We start from the raw sequence: 15,812 nt of genomic DNA, 5'->3' as shown, positions 1-15,812 counted from the left end.
GAAGATGATCTATAGATCTGACAAGCAAAATGTTTCGTTATTTACGTAGGTATAAACAAAAGTCCTTTCCATGTTCCTTTCCAAATTTAGTGAATTTCTTTAATGATTTTTGGCGAAATTTAATGAAATTTTTCTCAATATTTTGGCCTAACAATGTTTTACATTCAAAACATTAATACAAGCAATCGGCGGCAGGAGCATTATAAACAGTATTGGTAGAGTTTGAGGTAATAGACTCAGATTCAAACTCGGCTGCTCCGCATACATTTTGTTAAAAAATCCAGCATTTCCTAAACATCAATCGAAGGACGAACAGTTTTCTAGATGTCATAACGAATACCAATCTTATCAGCTCTTTATCAAGGTCTTGATTAAGTACAAAAATTAATCATTTCGTAAACTGGACGGTTGAAAGACACGCCAATATAAAAAAAACCTCTGGAACTCACATCAATAAATAGTTACAGCAAACGGACGGTATTATATAATATATGTACGGGGAGTGCTTGGTCGATTAGGAACAAGTAAAACAAACAAAACATTTAGCTAAATGTGCTATTTATCGATTTATTATTTTTCATTTATTTTTATTATATAGAGAAACAATTATAATGTGTAATATCAGGCTAAAATATGAATAATAAATTATTTCTATCTAAAATTAAACGATAAAATTCATCGACATTACGGAATTTCTTAGAACACAAAAAATATATCAATTTACTGAACAATATTTGCTTTCTGCCTTTCGGTTGTTGTTTTTGTAGTTGTTGTTATCATTAAGCTTCTTGGATGATTAATATATATTTATAAATGTTCACCGTCAGCCAATCAACTAGTCGACAACTAGTTCTCAATATTATTTTCCATAATAACAACAATCATGATGATGCCCCCGTCCCAGATATCAATGTACATTTTAATAGATCTGTTTTGTCCTCTTAATCGAAATAATTTACACCGGTTCGATTATATCTTTAATAACAAAAAGCACACTTCCTTCTCTCTCTCTCTCTCTCTCTCTCTCCCTTGCCATTCGAATTCAATTCATTTTAATTATAATTATGTCTCGATTATAATCGTCTTGAAATTGCTGTAATTTCATTCAATTAGATAAATGAGAATAAAAAACAAAAAGCTTTTCTTACACAAGATATAGAAAGCAAGACAAATATAATTTTAAATTCATATTTTTTGCGCCATTTCTTCTTTGTAAATTTGTTGAAAATTATATAAAACTAACAGCAGGAGTATGTTGTCGTAATAGGAACTGTCTGTACAACAGAATTGTTCCCACAAGTTCCCTTTCTACATACAAAAAAATAAAGCTTTGTATGGAGCGGAGATAATTTTTGGGAAAATGTTTTCCCATTTTGTCTTCAATTTTCCCAAGCTTTTCTACATTTTTCAAAACTTTGTCATAAAAAATTTCTGCGAAAATTCAAGAAAAGATTACAAAATTACGGAGAGTACAGTGCCTTCGAGTGCAGACTTATTCGCTATTCTTTTCTCTATTGTTAATTTTTTAAGGCTCTGCACGCTTTAACTTTACACACATATTAACAGTAGAGCTCATTTTTTGTCGTTGCTGTCGATAAAAGATGGTTTACCGTTTGCGAAAGGTAGCACATTCTTCTTAATCACTTGGCACTAATGGATCTTGAGAGAAACAAAACCGACTCTTATCGGCAAACAGTTTTCGCCGCATCTTAATAGTTAATGGAACAGAACATTTTTTATTTCCGATATCACAACAACTAACAAAACAGCGGATAAAATGACTTTTCCTAACTAGTGTTGAAATATCGCGACTTCGTCGCTCATTTCTCACGTCAATGAGGAAAAACGTTCTTCCTAACTTTTATCATAAGGCTTTTTTAGCGAATTCGATTCCAGCACTCGCCTCCGGCTCGACCTGGAAACCTCTCATCCGTTAAAAAGACATTTTAGCATGCGTTAGGAAAATAACTATTTCAGGATTGATCTTCTACCGTAGGGAATTTGATTAGGCCGATTCCATTGAACATAACAGCAGTAGGACGTGAAATGTATTCGATGCATTTGCACTGAAATCACATTATCTGTGACAGGTAATGCTGTTTTTGTATGAGAAATTACATTACCTGGGGAAAGATTATCTGTCACAGGTAATAATCTTAAAACTTTTTTGTCAGTGGGTAGGTCTTTCCGTTATGAACTTATTTCCTTCTACCTGGATCTATTTTCGTGAAATTGAAATTCAAGAATTTTTGAAAATCTTAAAGAATTTAAATTCTTCAAAAATTTTGAAATTCTTTCATTTCCATTCCCCCACATCAAATTTCCACAATTTTATTTGACTGTAGAACAGGGCCTATTTTCAGAATTTTTTCACGAGTTTTTAAGAATTTAAATTCTTGAAATGCCTGAAATTCTCTAACTGAGGAAATGTGATGAATTTCCAGGCTTTCAGGAACGACTACCCCTACCCCATGCTTTATCGACAAAGATGTTTGTACCTATTAAAGTAAAATATTGTGTCTCACAACACTTGGAAAATGGTTTAATCAAAAGAAGTTGCAGATTATACCGCGTACCGCTAGGCATTAGGTAAAAGTTTCAAATTGCATTTTTTTGATCCAATGTCACTCTATATCATGTCCGATAAATAACCGAAACATTTAATATAACATTGTGAAATTACAAGGCAACAAACGTAATTAAATAATTCAACAAAATTGGTGAAATTGAGGTTATTGTATCGACTTTTCACGTTGTCAGTGACCTTCCGACAACAGCTATTATCCCAAACAATATAAAATTCTAATAATCGGGAAAGTGGTGGCGTTTTTCGTATCGTTTACTTAATTGGTACCGTCGTCGTAATGGGAATCCGACCGAATTAATTTAATTCCATTGCCGAATCCGACACATCACAGAACCTTTCTTTTTTTAAATGAATTTCGAATTTCAACAATTCTGGAAATTATTGAAAAATATTTCCAACATTTCTTTTCATCAAGGCTGCATACTTTGGGGAGGTCACGCAGACCGCCATTTTATTAGATACGCGGGAACACACCACTTCTGATGATTTTACATGTAAAAAAATTCACCACATCATCAAGACGACGAGAATCATCAGAGTAGGTGAATTTTTCTATGAAATCGGCCATTTTATCATCAACTGTGGTGTGTAACCCGCGTATCTGTATCTGCGTGACCTCCCCAAAGTATACAGCCTTGCTTTTCATAGGCCCCGCTGCCTTCGATCGGTGGTGGTTCGAAAAGACTAACTGGAATGGAAGCTTGAATTTTCCAACAGCAATGCCTCGCTTCTATTGACTCATTTGTGCTCTGGCCGAAAAGCTGTCTGAAGTTGTTAGAGTCCGTTTAAGAGACCTGATTGAAATTCTAGTGAGACTCAAAAGAGTAAAAAATTCTTTGAACCACCAAGTAGCACGTTGCTGACTGAAGAAGTGAGACGTTAAATTCGTACGCAGTGTGTGTGTTGTATTTTCCCTATTTCTCTATGTTTTTTGTCTTTATATATCAAAAATTCATAAAAATTTCCTTTTTTTCGTAAGCCTAATTTCTTCAAAATTGACGGTAGACGACTTTACACGCATGGTTCGACATAGTTACCTGGGAAGAGGCCAGTCACACCGTCCATTACTCCCTCCCACCATCCGTCATCATTTTTTTTCAGCACATACAATACGGAACTCTCCTGGAAGCTCAGTTCATCGTCTTTGTCGGCATAATAATCGTAAATTGCAACCACTGGAACACAAACAATTTCGATATAAGAGCCAAACACAATTTACGCACACACACACACACAAAATCAACGATGAAAGTACTGAAATGCTCTCAGACACACTTAACCGACTAATTCTCCGCGGAACGTCAATCAAACGATCTGGAAGCACTGTACTGAACTAATAATCTCAAAATGCACTCACCCTTTTCAATGTAATTCTTCGGTACCCAACCGGGCAAATTTTGATCGTCCGGAACGATTGGAGCGAGTGGACCCTGTGATGTTCGTGGTCGACCGAAATGTTGGTGGCCGTCATCATCTGGAGGTGGTGGCGGTGGCAATGGTGGAGATTGTGATCCAGGTCTGGTTATGTTACGGCCCAAAGTGTGCATGCCGATGTGGCCATGATCGGGCATTTCATGGGTGACTGTTAGAGGCGACGGAGGGGCTGTGGTTAACATTTTGACTGTTCATATCGTAATAACCGAGAAAATTGTAAATCTTACGTGGCATGCTGTGTCTTTCGTCGTAATTGGATGGCGGTGGCGGCAGATTATTGTGCGATAACACCTGCTGAAATAAATTTTGAATTAGGAAAATTGTCGTTGAAATCAAGAAAAGGGCGTCAAAAACGTGGCTCACCTGATGATGTGTTGTTATTTGTTGCTGATTGGATTGTACTGGCAATGCACTGTATCCAGGACCACGTTCTGAACCGGCCGATCTTCTCGGATGACCTAATGGATAATTTGGAGCATAATGCGATGGAACTTGTGGCGGAATGACAACTGGTGGCGTTCGATATTCTCTGGAACTTTTTCCCAATGTTCCCGTATTGCCGGCAGATTTACCTAACGTGCCCGTATTGCCACGGACAACTTGTGGTGGAGTTGGCGGTTTTGTAGTAGGTGGTGGACCAACCATTGTAATTGCATTTACCGACTGGATCGAACCCTGTAATTGGCACGCTGTACAATGCATTTTGGAAAATCATAAATTTGCTCAGAACCTGGCTGGAACCGCGATGCTTCTGTTTATGACTCTGAGCAATACCGTGACCTAGTTCATCCAAAATGGAATAATCAATCGGTTTGCGAACGTATTTGATAGGCTTCTCGGGATTGAGCGGTGCAACAATTTTGTACTGCCGCGCACTAACTTTGTTCGCTGTCAGGACACCAATTTCTCTGCATTGGAATGAAATTCCGATAAAATAACTGGAGATTCAAAAACTGAGCCGCATGTATTTACCGTCGGGCAACCTTTTCTTTGTGAATCGATACCGTCTGAGCGATGTGATTCATTTGGGATTCCATTTCACTTAATTGAGTCGTCTGCAGATCCAGCAATTGCAAATAATTGTATGCCAAAGTGTTGATTTGATAGGCAACACTAGCCAGTGACTGGGTGGTGTAGTTTTTCGTTTCTTCCAGTGCGGCTTTCTTATTCTCCGATCTAAATCGTAGCCGATTTATGAGCTCATTATGAATCGGTCAGACACTTTCGGTTTTTCGTTTCGCTCACCTGTAGTAAGTGTCTTCACAGTATTCGGCAACACGTTCCAAATTTGTGTAACTGTCGCGAAGACTTTGTCGCCCTTCCGGTATTTCTGTACGAACTAAAGATGCCAATTCGTCCATGATGTTCTCACTGCCCATAGCACTTTGACGATCTTGGTAAGACGAATCTGACACATACAAATTACAATTAAAATGAATGATAGAAAAATGGGGTGTATACATTAGGCGGATGTAGACAATAAATTTTTGGAATGTTTATCGATTATCGACGGCAAAAGACTACATTCCATTAACACAAAACTCTGGTCGAAATATTCACCTGTATTATACGAATATCTGTGCATTATACAGTTTGTTGAATCACCGCAGTGCTAATAAGAGAACTAGAAAATAACAAAAAAAAATTAATTTCCACTCTAGTAACAAATCATTATTATTTATGTCTAATTCATTCCATCAATCGAAATGTAGATGGCGCACACTTGATGTAGAATTTGCTTTGATGTTTTCTGGTGTAAACTCTGTTAAATTGACTAATTGCAATCTGCATTTGTCTTAATTTAGCAAATTTACCTTAATTATATGAAATCTGTTCACTTTGTTGTTTCAAATTTATTTCTAATTTAATTAAAACGATGAAATGTAAGAACACAAATACCGATTTGTCACATACTGTCAACCATTTTCTATGGCGAAAATGAAACCGTTCAGAGCGTCGAGTGAGTCAGAAACGGGTATACACTGCAAACACTGTACACTGTAATAATATTCTTTATTGACGCGAAATAGGCGCAAAATTTAAATAAAATTAGAATAAGTACAAATTGACCAAAACAATAATTCCACCGGTCAGAGAAAGCGCTGGTGAATGGTCAATTAATGCAAGTCCAGACGTAGCGATCAATTTAAGTTTCGTGCATTTAACTTGAGAAAACCCATTCTCCTCCGTAACTGGAACTTCGAATCGGAATAAAATTTTAAAGGCAGCCTTTATGGTACTTTGCGTTTACTTACCAGGATGACTTCACTGCAATATTTCAGACTAAAAACCATACAAAATGACCACAGAGGAGATGCAACGACGCAATATCGAGAAATGTGCGGGAATTTTAAATAATAATTCAAAGATATGAATGCGCCGTTTCAATTTGAGTACAATATTACTCACTGAGTATCATTTATTAATCACAAAAAAAAATGATTTTTACATAATGCAAGTGTCGATGTAGATGAGAAAATTGTGCTTCGTCTATACTAATTGGATGTGAAGCATCAAACTCGTATTGCATTGATCGCATTTCAACGGAAAAATGTTTGGAGCTGCAACAACAACTTGACTCTTGTTCGGATCTGATGGCGCAGCGGCACCATCTGTGGTTGGTGCAACATTCGAAACTACCAGAACGTCATCCGGTACAGTGGCGTCTTCATCCATTCCACTTAAACGTTCGACCGAATAAACTTTATTCATGTTAGACTCTGATGGATCAGCAGCACGTGGTGCAACATTCGGAATAGCCGGAACATCACCCAGTACGCTTGAGTCTTCTTTGGCTTCATTTGTGACCTTGGCCTTACATGCAACCATGTGGCGTTTTACAAAAGATGGTCTTCCACTTTTTGGCTGGAAGTTACACCATGGACACTGATAGTACTTAAGACTACAACTTTGCTTATGTTGTTTCTTGTAGCGGCTGGCGAGACTCTTATTACAGCGTTCGCACGTGAATCGACTCTCATTCGTTTCTCGTTCTGCTTGGTTTGGGCTTACATTGTTAGCCACATCGAAGCCAAGTGAATTTGTCGCCCAATCAGGATGTTGTAGAACTGGAATTTACTTTTCAATTAATTTGAACATTTCGGCACTATAACTATGCGGTTACCTTTGATCCGTTTTTCCTCCAAATTGGTGCTGGAAGTTGGCTCCAGTAATTTGCGTTTCATGCCCAACTTCAAACCAGTACCAGACACATCCGTTGTGATGTGACTTTGTTCACCATCGACGCTGTGGTCCTCTACTGGATCTGTAAAATATTTTGCGTCTTGCTTTGTATTCTTCGGTCACACTTTCGTGAGCTCAATTCACTCACCTGGGATGCAGTAAGATTGGTCTTGTTCGACTTCGATTGCGTTTGCATTGCTTGTTTCGTTTAACTGGCGATTTATGTCCAACACAAGGTCCAACATTGAACCAGCCACTTCTGGTGTGGCGTGATGCTGTTCACCATCGATGCTGTCGTTCTTAACCTGAGCCACATGATCTGTAAAATTACAGGTTTTTTTAAAGTTCGGTCACATTTTCATGATCTCAAACAACTTACGTGGGACGTGGCGTTTGTCTTGTCCGACTTCATTTGGGTTGCAATTTACACCTCTACCGAACGCCTCGATCGTTATATCACGGAGTGGTGTTCTTATTTTACTAAGCATCTGTAAAATTTCCTCAATTACTTAAGTGTAAAGTTGAACACACAACGTTTTCTTTCAGTACTACAGTAAAAAACCAGAACCGACGCTCGAATAAACGTTGTGCGTCGGCACGGTAATAAGGTCATTTAAAGGACAATACGAAATGCAATTAACGGCATCGACCTTCTTTAAGCGGAATTACAACTTTACTCGAAATGTTCCTCTTTGAATTTTAGATTTAAATTTAATTGAATTTTCCAACTATCTATCCGATTACTACTTACATTTAATGCCAATTGTCGCTCCAGATTTGATATCAAAAAAATGTACAAAAAAAAAAGTTAAACGCAGCACTGACGAACAACGATATTAAATTCACACAGGCTATGAACAGAATGACTACAAAATTTGCACGATGCGTTGAATTAAAGTTGAAAAATGTGTTCGAAAACGAATTCAGCTAAAGAAAAAGACAAATGTCGTGTGTTGATTGGATCAGATATTGGCCATTTAACAAAAGAATTGAGTTTATTGGCTAAAATTATTATGAAATGAAAGGCTTCTGTGCGATTCTTTGCTTTAAATCATATAGAAAGGGTACGAGGCATTAGAAACGAATAGAACCACTACTTATACGACCACAGAGACGGAACGACGGAATTTATCGATAAATTATTTGGATTCTAAAATAGGGTGGATCGAATTAACCATTTTATTTTATTTTTAAAACACCTGAGCCAGGTACACTGGAATTGTCTAGAGACTTTCACATGTCTAAAGAACGATTTTGGATTTTCGGGGTGGTTGTTTATGATTTTTCCTAAAGTTTTCCATTTTTGTAATTTGCTGATTGACATATTATTGGGCTTTGGCCTGTTTATTGATCATTAAACAGATAAAATAAATAAAATATAGTGAGGTTTCATCTGTTGCTGGATGTTTTCTCTAACATGTTTGATTTGAAACTATCACTGGATTTAATAGCTGAATAATGTTGCTGTAAAATGACGATGTTACACAAGATTTCGACTCTACTTGCGAATAAAATTTACTTGCAATTGATGAAATACTAGGCACCTATTGGGTAGGTCAGGTCACTTGACAGACTGAATTTCTCGATAGATTTTTCCAATTCTAATGATTCATTAATTTCAAGCATTATTACCACTTTTAAATGAATTGTGAAGGTTTGAACAATTTTGGAGTATCAGATTTTTCCCTATTCTAAAGATCACTAAGAGAAGGTTTTACATTTTTTTAACCTTGAATCAACATTTTTACCTTCTATTAGATCTACTCTAACATAAAAAAGATGAAAAAAAGCTTTCGTTTGTCATCAAGTTTCACTGAGGCTCGATTTTCTAAATAGAAATTGGAAATAGAAAAATGTAAATTTAAATTACTTTCCATGCTTCGGGCCGAAAATGAGGGCAATTTCTGATTTTTTCTCGAGTTTTCGGCCCTTTGCATGAAAACTCACATGTGTACCTGCTTTAAACATTGCAATCGTGCAAACCAGGTACACAAATGACTATTGCGTAATCGCTGTTACAAAGATTAAAACATGCCACATTTTCCAGTAAAGAGAAATTGGTCGTTTATGTACCTGTGGTAGATTACAGGAAATTTCGCGAGCTGTAGCCCGAGCGAAGTGAGAACGACATGCGAAAGTGCCTCAGATCTACCATCCACAACAGATATGTATACAACTTTTCATGTCGCGGGTCTAAATAACGAGAAAATTTCTGAAATTTATGAAGTTTGGAAAATGTGGGAACAAATGGACTCTCCGAACATTTTTTATATTTTTGGTCATAGCTCTCGTGGATGTACTTGTACCAATCAGTGCATATACTCCATTTGTAGGTCTTTCCAGGGCCGACATTAGTACAACATAACAATAATTTAAAATGATTATCTCTTGCGTTATTGCCGAAAAACTGTTTTCGGGACCCTCTGACATACCTTCTGTTTTGAACGCTTTAACCCGAAAATAAAAACAACATCGATAAAATGAAAGATATACGTATTATCTAGAGTTGAAAGACGAATCCAACGAGCTATCATTCATTCAAATCGGAGATCCCTTGTTCCCAAAGGTAATAAAATCACCTGAAATTATCACGATATCACTCTGATACGTAATCTAATCTACCTCCTTCATTGTCTTTTCGCAAATGTGATGTGATTGTTTAGATGATAAAAGTAAAGAAAAGACATTTAAGAAATGAAACAAGAAAGATCAACATTTTTAATGGACTATTATAAGAAAAACCTCCAAATCTTTTTATATGAATGGACAAGGGTTAATGATCGAATGAATATGAAAAGAAAAAAAATTTCTCCTCCGTGACAATGTTTTGCACATTGCCGTGACCAGGATTCGAACCTGGGTTACTACGGCCACAACGTAGGGTCCTAACCACTAGACGATCACGGCTATTGGAGATATGTATGTGCGCATGATAAGCGGTACACAATACCAATGAAATATATCTGTATCAACAATCACCACACACCCAAAAAAGACTCTTACCCACTATTTGCAATTACGATCACAATTTCTTTTTATTTACCTTCAAACTGCTGACCAACATAAATGAGATTTATGTAGAAATGTTGAGAGAAAAAAACAAGATTCATGGAAGTATATACATAGGCGTAATACATGTTCATAAAAAAAAAATGGAAATGTGAATCAGGAAAAATCAGGTGATTGAACCAAAATCCTGTTTGTGAATCTGGGAAGATTGCTATGAAAGATACTTATGGTGAACCCAAAATTATTTGCGGAGAGTGCAATAAAGTTTATTTCGAAAGTATTTACTGTCTACTATTAATTAATTATTTATTACATATTGCTATGAGACTAACAAAAAATATTCGCTATCAGTCCCGACCGTTGTGTAACCTTGAAAAAACTAAAGTAAATCGAATCTATTTTTGATAAGAAAGAAGTAGATCGCTGCGGCGGTGGATACATCTAGTTGGCGTACTAATTCTGATAATCCACAATTTTTTTTTTACTTTTCTGGATTCGTTTACCTACAAAAAAAAAGAAAAAAAAATGGAAGTCGCCTTAAGTTTATTCATTATTTATCAGAGCAAACAATTCTGAACAAGGGACTCACTTTACCAATATTTCCACGGAATTATTATATAGTTGCATCCTTGTCTTGAGTATGAATTCTAATGGATGAAATATAGAGGAAGACATGCATTCTCTCTTTTTTGGAATTGTCAACTGGGATCTCAACTAGGGTACGAACAGAAGGACTTTTTTGGCTGAATTTGGTATCGCGTTCCAACAAGGATTATAAACGACTTTGCGAGGAGTTGAGAATCAGAAGCATAATCAATAATCAAATTTATAGATCTACCTTCGGAGATGGAAAAAATAGGTCAACAGCTAGAGTTACAGTCAGTGAAATTTAGACATGAATTTGCGGTTTCTCAGCTGGTCCACTCCTACGAACAACGATACGTCTTTGTACGGACGAAACAGTTACTCGCACGCGCATCTCTTATATATAACAAAATGAATGTTAAATCATATGAAGTAAAGGAAAACGATACAACAACAAAAAAAGGAACAGATTTGATGAACAAGAGGAGTGACAATTTTTTTAACACTAATCGGTTATTTGTTAAGCGGTTTCGCTTATGATGTATGTTGCTAACATTGTAAGGTGCTTTTGCATATCCGTTTTGGGGTAAATACACCGAGTATTTTTGGGAGACTGATAGTGACAAGTGTGTACTATATTTTATTACATAAGCGAAAACGAGACAACAACATAGACCTGAAGTGTAATTTTTGAATTATTCTTCTAGTTAAGTAATTTTGACATCCGTATGTGATAAAAAACTTATTATATTTTCCAAGATAGGTCTTAGCAAATTTCTTCAGCAAATTCATGTAACTCACAAATTACTCGGAAGATATTATGAAAAATCGTATAGACTGTTTTGCTAGAGAAATTTGTTTTGAACAAAGGGTCAAAAGAGAATTGTTACCTCATTGAACACTTCCCCATGTTTGGAACATTGAATACTTCTCCGTCATAACGGTCTTTAGGGCACTTCACGGAACTGTCAACTTCTGGGACTCTTGGTTTTTTTCAAGGACTCTCTCAATATAACAAACTGACAAATTAAAATGAAAAATCATATATTTAAATGTGTGTGTGACAGCTTCGTGTACAGACAAGGTACTCTTAATGTCAAAAGCAAAGGGACCCATAACGTCAAAATAAAGCAAAGTTGACGTTTTCGTGTTGGTGGTGTGGGTGACATAATTTTTCAATGATTTTCGGGTCATAATTCCTCTAGGTAGTCTACCTCTACGGTTTTTTTACACGAAAATCTAACTTGTAGAAGATGACAGTTCGCGATGTTATCTATATGTTCGTGTGACCCTTTCGGATCAATTTCCACGCAAAAAATTGACTTTTCGCAATTTCCCACTCTGGTTATGTGAATCTATCTTCCATTTTATAGAGAAAAGGATGGTGTATGCAAAATGGTTTAAAAACAAAACTCAATTTGATTAAGATTTTGAATCTTTTTATTTGATTTTTCGTTTATTTTACTTTTTCTTTTTTTTTTAATAATTAAGTAATATATAAGGGAGGGAGGGGTGTACCTTTTATTGTAGAATTGGCTTTTCCATTACATTTAATTTATATTTTCATTTTTCTTGTCATAAAATTACTTAGAAAATTATACTTGAATAAATATATATTATGCGTGGGTGTGTGTGTGAATCTGTATGTATGTCTGTTTGTGTACACACAATATGTATTTTATTAACCTAATCATTTTATTTAATTGAATGTTTTTTTGTTGTTGTTTATGTTGTTCTTAAAATGTTTTACTGATTTTTATTTATAATTTAAAAAAAACTGAAATCGTTTTTATTGTTGTAAACTGTAATAAAACACAAATTCTAAATTCATAAAACCCATGTACTCTCGTTGTATATATAAAAAAAATAATAGAAAAAATGCATTATCTCTGTCTTGTTTCACTCTAATTTTAACCTGTCACAGACGGCAAACATATTAATAGTTTTACTGTTATTAGTATATTACTTCCGAGGTTCCAAGTTGTGTATTTGATAAGTAGGGTGTATTCCCAACTTGTCAAATAACACCTTGGAACCTCCTAAGTACAATGCTTTACGTGATTAGGCAATGTAAATGAAAATGAAACATGCCGTAACACGTAAAAACTATTACTTCATTCGATCGAAGATTTTCATAGACTGATTTCAGAAATCTTTAACTTCATTTGTTTTGAACATGTTTTTTGCTATATAAGACCTCATTAGTCAAAGATTTTGGTTTATTCTTGCTGTCGTAGTCGATAACAGATGACAGACCGTCTGTAACAGGTTAAACGTTCAACTAAAATGCTAAATAACTTAAAATTTCGATTAAAAACTTCAATTTGCTGAACTTTAATATGACAACGAAAAAATAGGAGCTGTTCCACTGTTTGAAAACTTGGAAAACCGATTACCTGCGCGCCGATTCTCATGAATTTAGAATTCGTAACTTGTCAGTTCTCACCTTAAATTCACGAGAATTGGCGCCCTGAAAACAAATCAGATGTAAATTCACGTGTGTTATTACTCAATCAAAGTTTTCACGCATGATTTTCTCGAATTTCTCAAAACAAATTTTTAAGACATTTCAAGAAAATGAAGACAATTGGATAAAATAAGAAAATTTTGCGAAATTCTCAGGATAATTAAAAACCGCCAAAATATTCTGGTAAAAATTCAGTTGCTACCAGGGCCTATCTTTGGAACATTGTTTTGTTAACTTTGCTAGGACTTTCCAGAATTTGGCAAAGAATAGTTTGGCAATTTTTTTAGCAAACTTAGCAAATCAAGTCAATCAGTATGGTCATCGAATTCAATTTTCTTTAGGATAGAAACATAGACCTTGTTCAACATTTGATAACATCACTCTAAATTGAAGTTTTTAATTTGAATGTTTATAATGGTGTGACGACCCCACACTAACACTAGCACATTTGTATCGGGCGCATCGGGTAATTATTTTTTATCGTCTTGGGGGCGTCGGGTATCAGAAAAAATATCGAGAGGTTTATCGCCCGATGCGGGCCAGTGCCGAGGGGCCCGAAAAGTTATGTTAACATCTTATAATTAAAATTTCAAACACACGTTTTATATTATAGATACTGTAAGCGACACATTTTACAAAAAATAATAATTTCTTTTTAGATAAAATCGTTGTTGTTTACTAAACAAAAGTCCTGTAAAATCATAAAATTCATCAAGGTCATTTAAGTGTGTAAATAAAATCATTTTTTCTTCAAAAAAAAATAAAAATAAATAAAAAAAGGAATTAAAAAAACAAACAAAAACAGGTGAAGAATCCGGTCCGTAATATACATATTCAAGAGTAATAATTCTTACGAGAAAAAACTTTTTGTTTTTAATGTTTTTTAAGGAAGATCAAATTTATGTTTTTCCTTTTTTATGTTTTTCTTCATTTCCTTTTTTTGTTTAAATATACTAATCCATTTGGCAGGCATTTCATTTTTAAGCCATCGTATGTGTTATTATATATAACTAGTAACTATTCTGTATATATTATAATACATTTTTTATCTCTCAATCTTATCTCATCCTTTTATGTTCTCTTAAATGTTTAACAATTTTTTTTAATTAATTATTTTTATCTTCATTTTTTATATTAATTTTTTTTCTTGTTTATTATTCCATTAACTTTTTGTTTTAATTTTATGAAAACTTTTACTTTTATAAAAAAAAAGAAGTGGAATATTCCAATGCACATTGTTTTTTGTTTGTTTGTAATATCAAATTTTAAATTTTCTTTTCCATAGAATTGTTTTTTTTTTGTTAAATGATAAAATGGTAAAATTTATCTTTTCATACTTTTCTTCCTGTTTTCTTCTTCATCATTTTATTTGTCTTTCGATAGATTTCATTATGTGGTCGCGTGACTCCGAAATGCATTCCGCATAATACCAAAAAACAAACCTATATATGATTAGGAAAAGATAAATCTCTGAACAAAAAAAAAATCGAAAAAAACAACGAAAAAAACACCATCGAGTCGAGTATAGCCTTTTCAAAAATGGTTGGGGTGACAAATCGACACAATTTCAAATTATACAACAAAGTAGAAAGTGTAAACCTCTTGTATCACTTTCACTAGTATCATCATCACTGTTGTATGAATAACGACTGGTCGGATCTCACGAAGGTGTTTCACGTAGGTCACATCTGAAACAATTTTTGGTTTTATTTTATCGATAAAAAGCGAGAATAAAGAAAATTTTGATTTTTGTTTTTTTTTTCTCGTAATTTATTGTTTTTTTTTTTCTTCGATCAAATTCAAAAAATATTTTTTTTTGTAGAAAAGCATTTAAATACTATGATAGAAAGCAAATAGCGGGAATTTTTGAATCTAAAATATTTAAATAAAGAAAATGTTTTGCCAATTTTGTGATGATTAGAGTGATTGTACCAAATGTGGAATAATTAAATGTAAAAACTGATTGTAATGTTTCAAAGTTTCGATCGTACATTCCCCACCCCATACATTTTTTTTCTTAGTTGTATGGGGTTGGGGTAGCATCTGGTCCAGCTTAACGGACCATCGTTTTGAACTCCCCTAGGGTCCCTCTATTAAGAACAGCAATCAATTTTTGGGTGCATTTTCGGTAAAACTTTATTTTTGTTCAGGGTCTAGTATGTTTCACTAAATAAAAATAAAAATAAAAATTTGTTGGTTTTACCAGAGTTCACAGGAACTCATAATTCTCATATCTGTACTGTCTCACTCAACGCGAGCCTAGGCGCTCTAGGACGCAGGCCGTGTCTCAAAAATGCCAACGAAAGTTTTATTTTTCGTTACTGAGTTCAGAAAAACTTTTTTTTTTCAAAAAGGTAATATCTCCGCCTGTGATAGAAGTGTGACCGAAAAGGCTAAATTTATTGGCAATATTTTCTGGTCATATCTGATAAAATAGATTTTTATCATTAAAACCCTACAAGTATGAACAGAATTTTACGTCTCCTGTGTCTTGGACATGCCTCATTAGCGCATTATAAGAAAAATGAAATATCATTGATAGATGTT

General features: G+C 34.7%; 3 protein-coding genes and 1 non-coding gene across 8 annotated transcripts in view; all 4 read right to left on the bottom strand.

The window, feature by feature from the left end:
• Positions 1–3,160: 3,160 nt before the first annotated feature.
• LOC119068330 (abl interactor 2) lies at positions 3,161–5,990 on the bottom strand. Of its 4 annotated transcripts, none has more exons than XM_037171884.1 (9): positions 5,836–5,990; positions 5,582–5,645; positions 5,267–5,429; positions 4,994–5,197; positions 4,752–4,929; positions 4,385–4,696; positions 4,249–4,312; positions 3,945–4,190; positions 3,161–3,762 (listed from the first exon to the last, which is right to left on the bottom strand). In XM_037171884.1, the coding sequence occupies exons 2-9, from the start codon at positions 5,604–5,606 to the stop codon at positions 3,599–3,601; spliced, it is 1,356 nt and encodes a 451-aa protein (XP_037027779.1). In that variant the 5' UTR covers positions 5,607–5,645; positions 5,836–5,990; the 3' UTR covers positions 3,161–3,598. The 4 variants fall into 4 exon arrangements, with proteins under 4 accessions (XP_037027779.1, XP_037027781.1, XP_037027778.1 ...); XM_037171886.1 differs by having other exon boundaries at positions 3,945–4,169; XM_037171883.1 differs by having other exon boundaries at positions 3,163–3,762; positions 4,249–4,315; positions 5,836–5,989.
• A 413-nt stretch (positions 5,991–6,403) lies between these two features.
• Positions 6,404–8,147, bottom strand: LOC119068329. Its single transcript, XM_037171882.1, has 5 exons — positions 7,956–8,147; positions 7,584–7,692; positions 7,353–7,523; positions 7,146–7,286; positions 6,404–7,089 (listed from the first exon to the last, which is right to left on the bottom strand). The coding sequence occupies exons 2-5, from the start codon at positions 7,690–7,692 to the stop codon at positions 6,512–6,514; spliced, it is 999 nt and encodes a 332-aa protein (XP_037027777.1). The 5' UTR covers positions 7,956–8,147; the 3' UTR covers positions 6,404–6,511.
• Positions 8,148–10,039: 1,892 nt separating this feature from the next.
• Trnah-gug lies at positions 10,040–10,111 on the bottom strand. The gene has a single exon. It is a non-coding gene; the product is annotated as a tRNA-His (tRNA).
• Positions 10,112–13,738: 3,627 nt separating this feature from the next.
• The window catches only part of LOC119068318 (PH and SEC7 domain-containing protein-like), a 51,465-nt gene continuing 49,391 nt past the window's right edge, over positions 13,739–15,812 (bottom strand). For both annotated transcript variants that reach the window (XM_037171872.1, XM_037171871.1), the window contains exon 14: positions 13,739–14,953. In XM_037171872.1, coding sequence (XP_037027767.1) covers positions 14,926–14,953 — 28 coding nt within the window. In that variant the 3' untranslated portion in view covers positions 13,739–14,925. The remainder of the gene's footprint in view (positions 14,954–15,812) is intronic.

The sequence above is a fragment of the Bradysia coprophila genome (assembly GCF_014529535.1).
Source record: "Bradysia coprophila strain Holo2 chromosome X unlocalized genomic scaffold, BU_Bcop_v1 contig_173, whole genome shotgun sequence".
NCBI classification, from domain to species: domain Eukaryota; kingdom Metazoa; phylum Arthropoda; class Insecta; order Diptera; family Sciaridae; genus Bradysia; species Bradysia coprophila.
Note: the sequence above shows the minus strand (reverse complement) of the source record. Positions and strands in the feature narration are given on the sequence as shown.

Bases quoted from the DNA above. Each gene is read 5' to 3' on its own strand.
- LOC119068330 (XM_037171883.1), bottom strand. From the start codon at position 5,606: ATGCACAGATATTCGTATAATACAG. The intron at 4,191-4,248 runs GTAAGATTTACA...TGTTAACCACAG, and splicing joins CGAAAGACACAGCATGCCAC to CCCCTCCGTCGCCTCTAACA. The intron at 3,763-3,944 runs GTGAGTGCATTT...TTTGTGTTCCAG, and splicing joins GAAGAATTACATTGAAAAGG to TGGTTGCAATTTACGATTAT.
- LOC119068329 (XM_037171882.1), bottom strand. From the start codon at position 7,692: ATGCTTAGTAAAATAAGAACACCACTCCGTGATATAACGATCGAGGCG. The intron at 7,287-7,352 runs GTGAGTGAATTG...AATATTTTACAG, and splicing joins CCAATCTTACTGCATCCCAG to ATCCAGTAGAGGACCACAGC. The intron at 7,090-7,145 runs GTAACCGCATAG...AGTAAATTCCAG, and splicing joins GGAGGAAAAACGGATCAAAG to TTCTACAACATCCTGATTGG.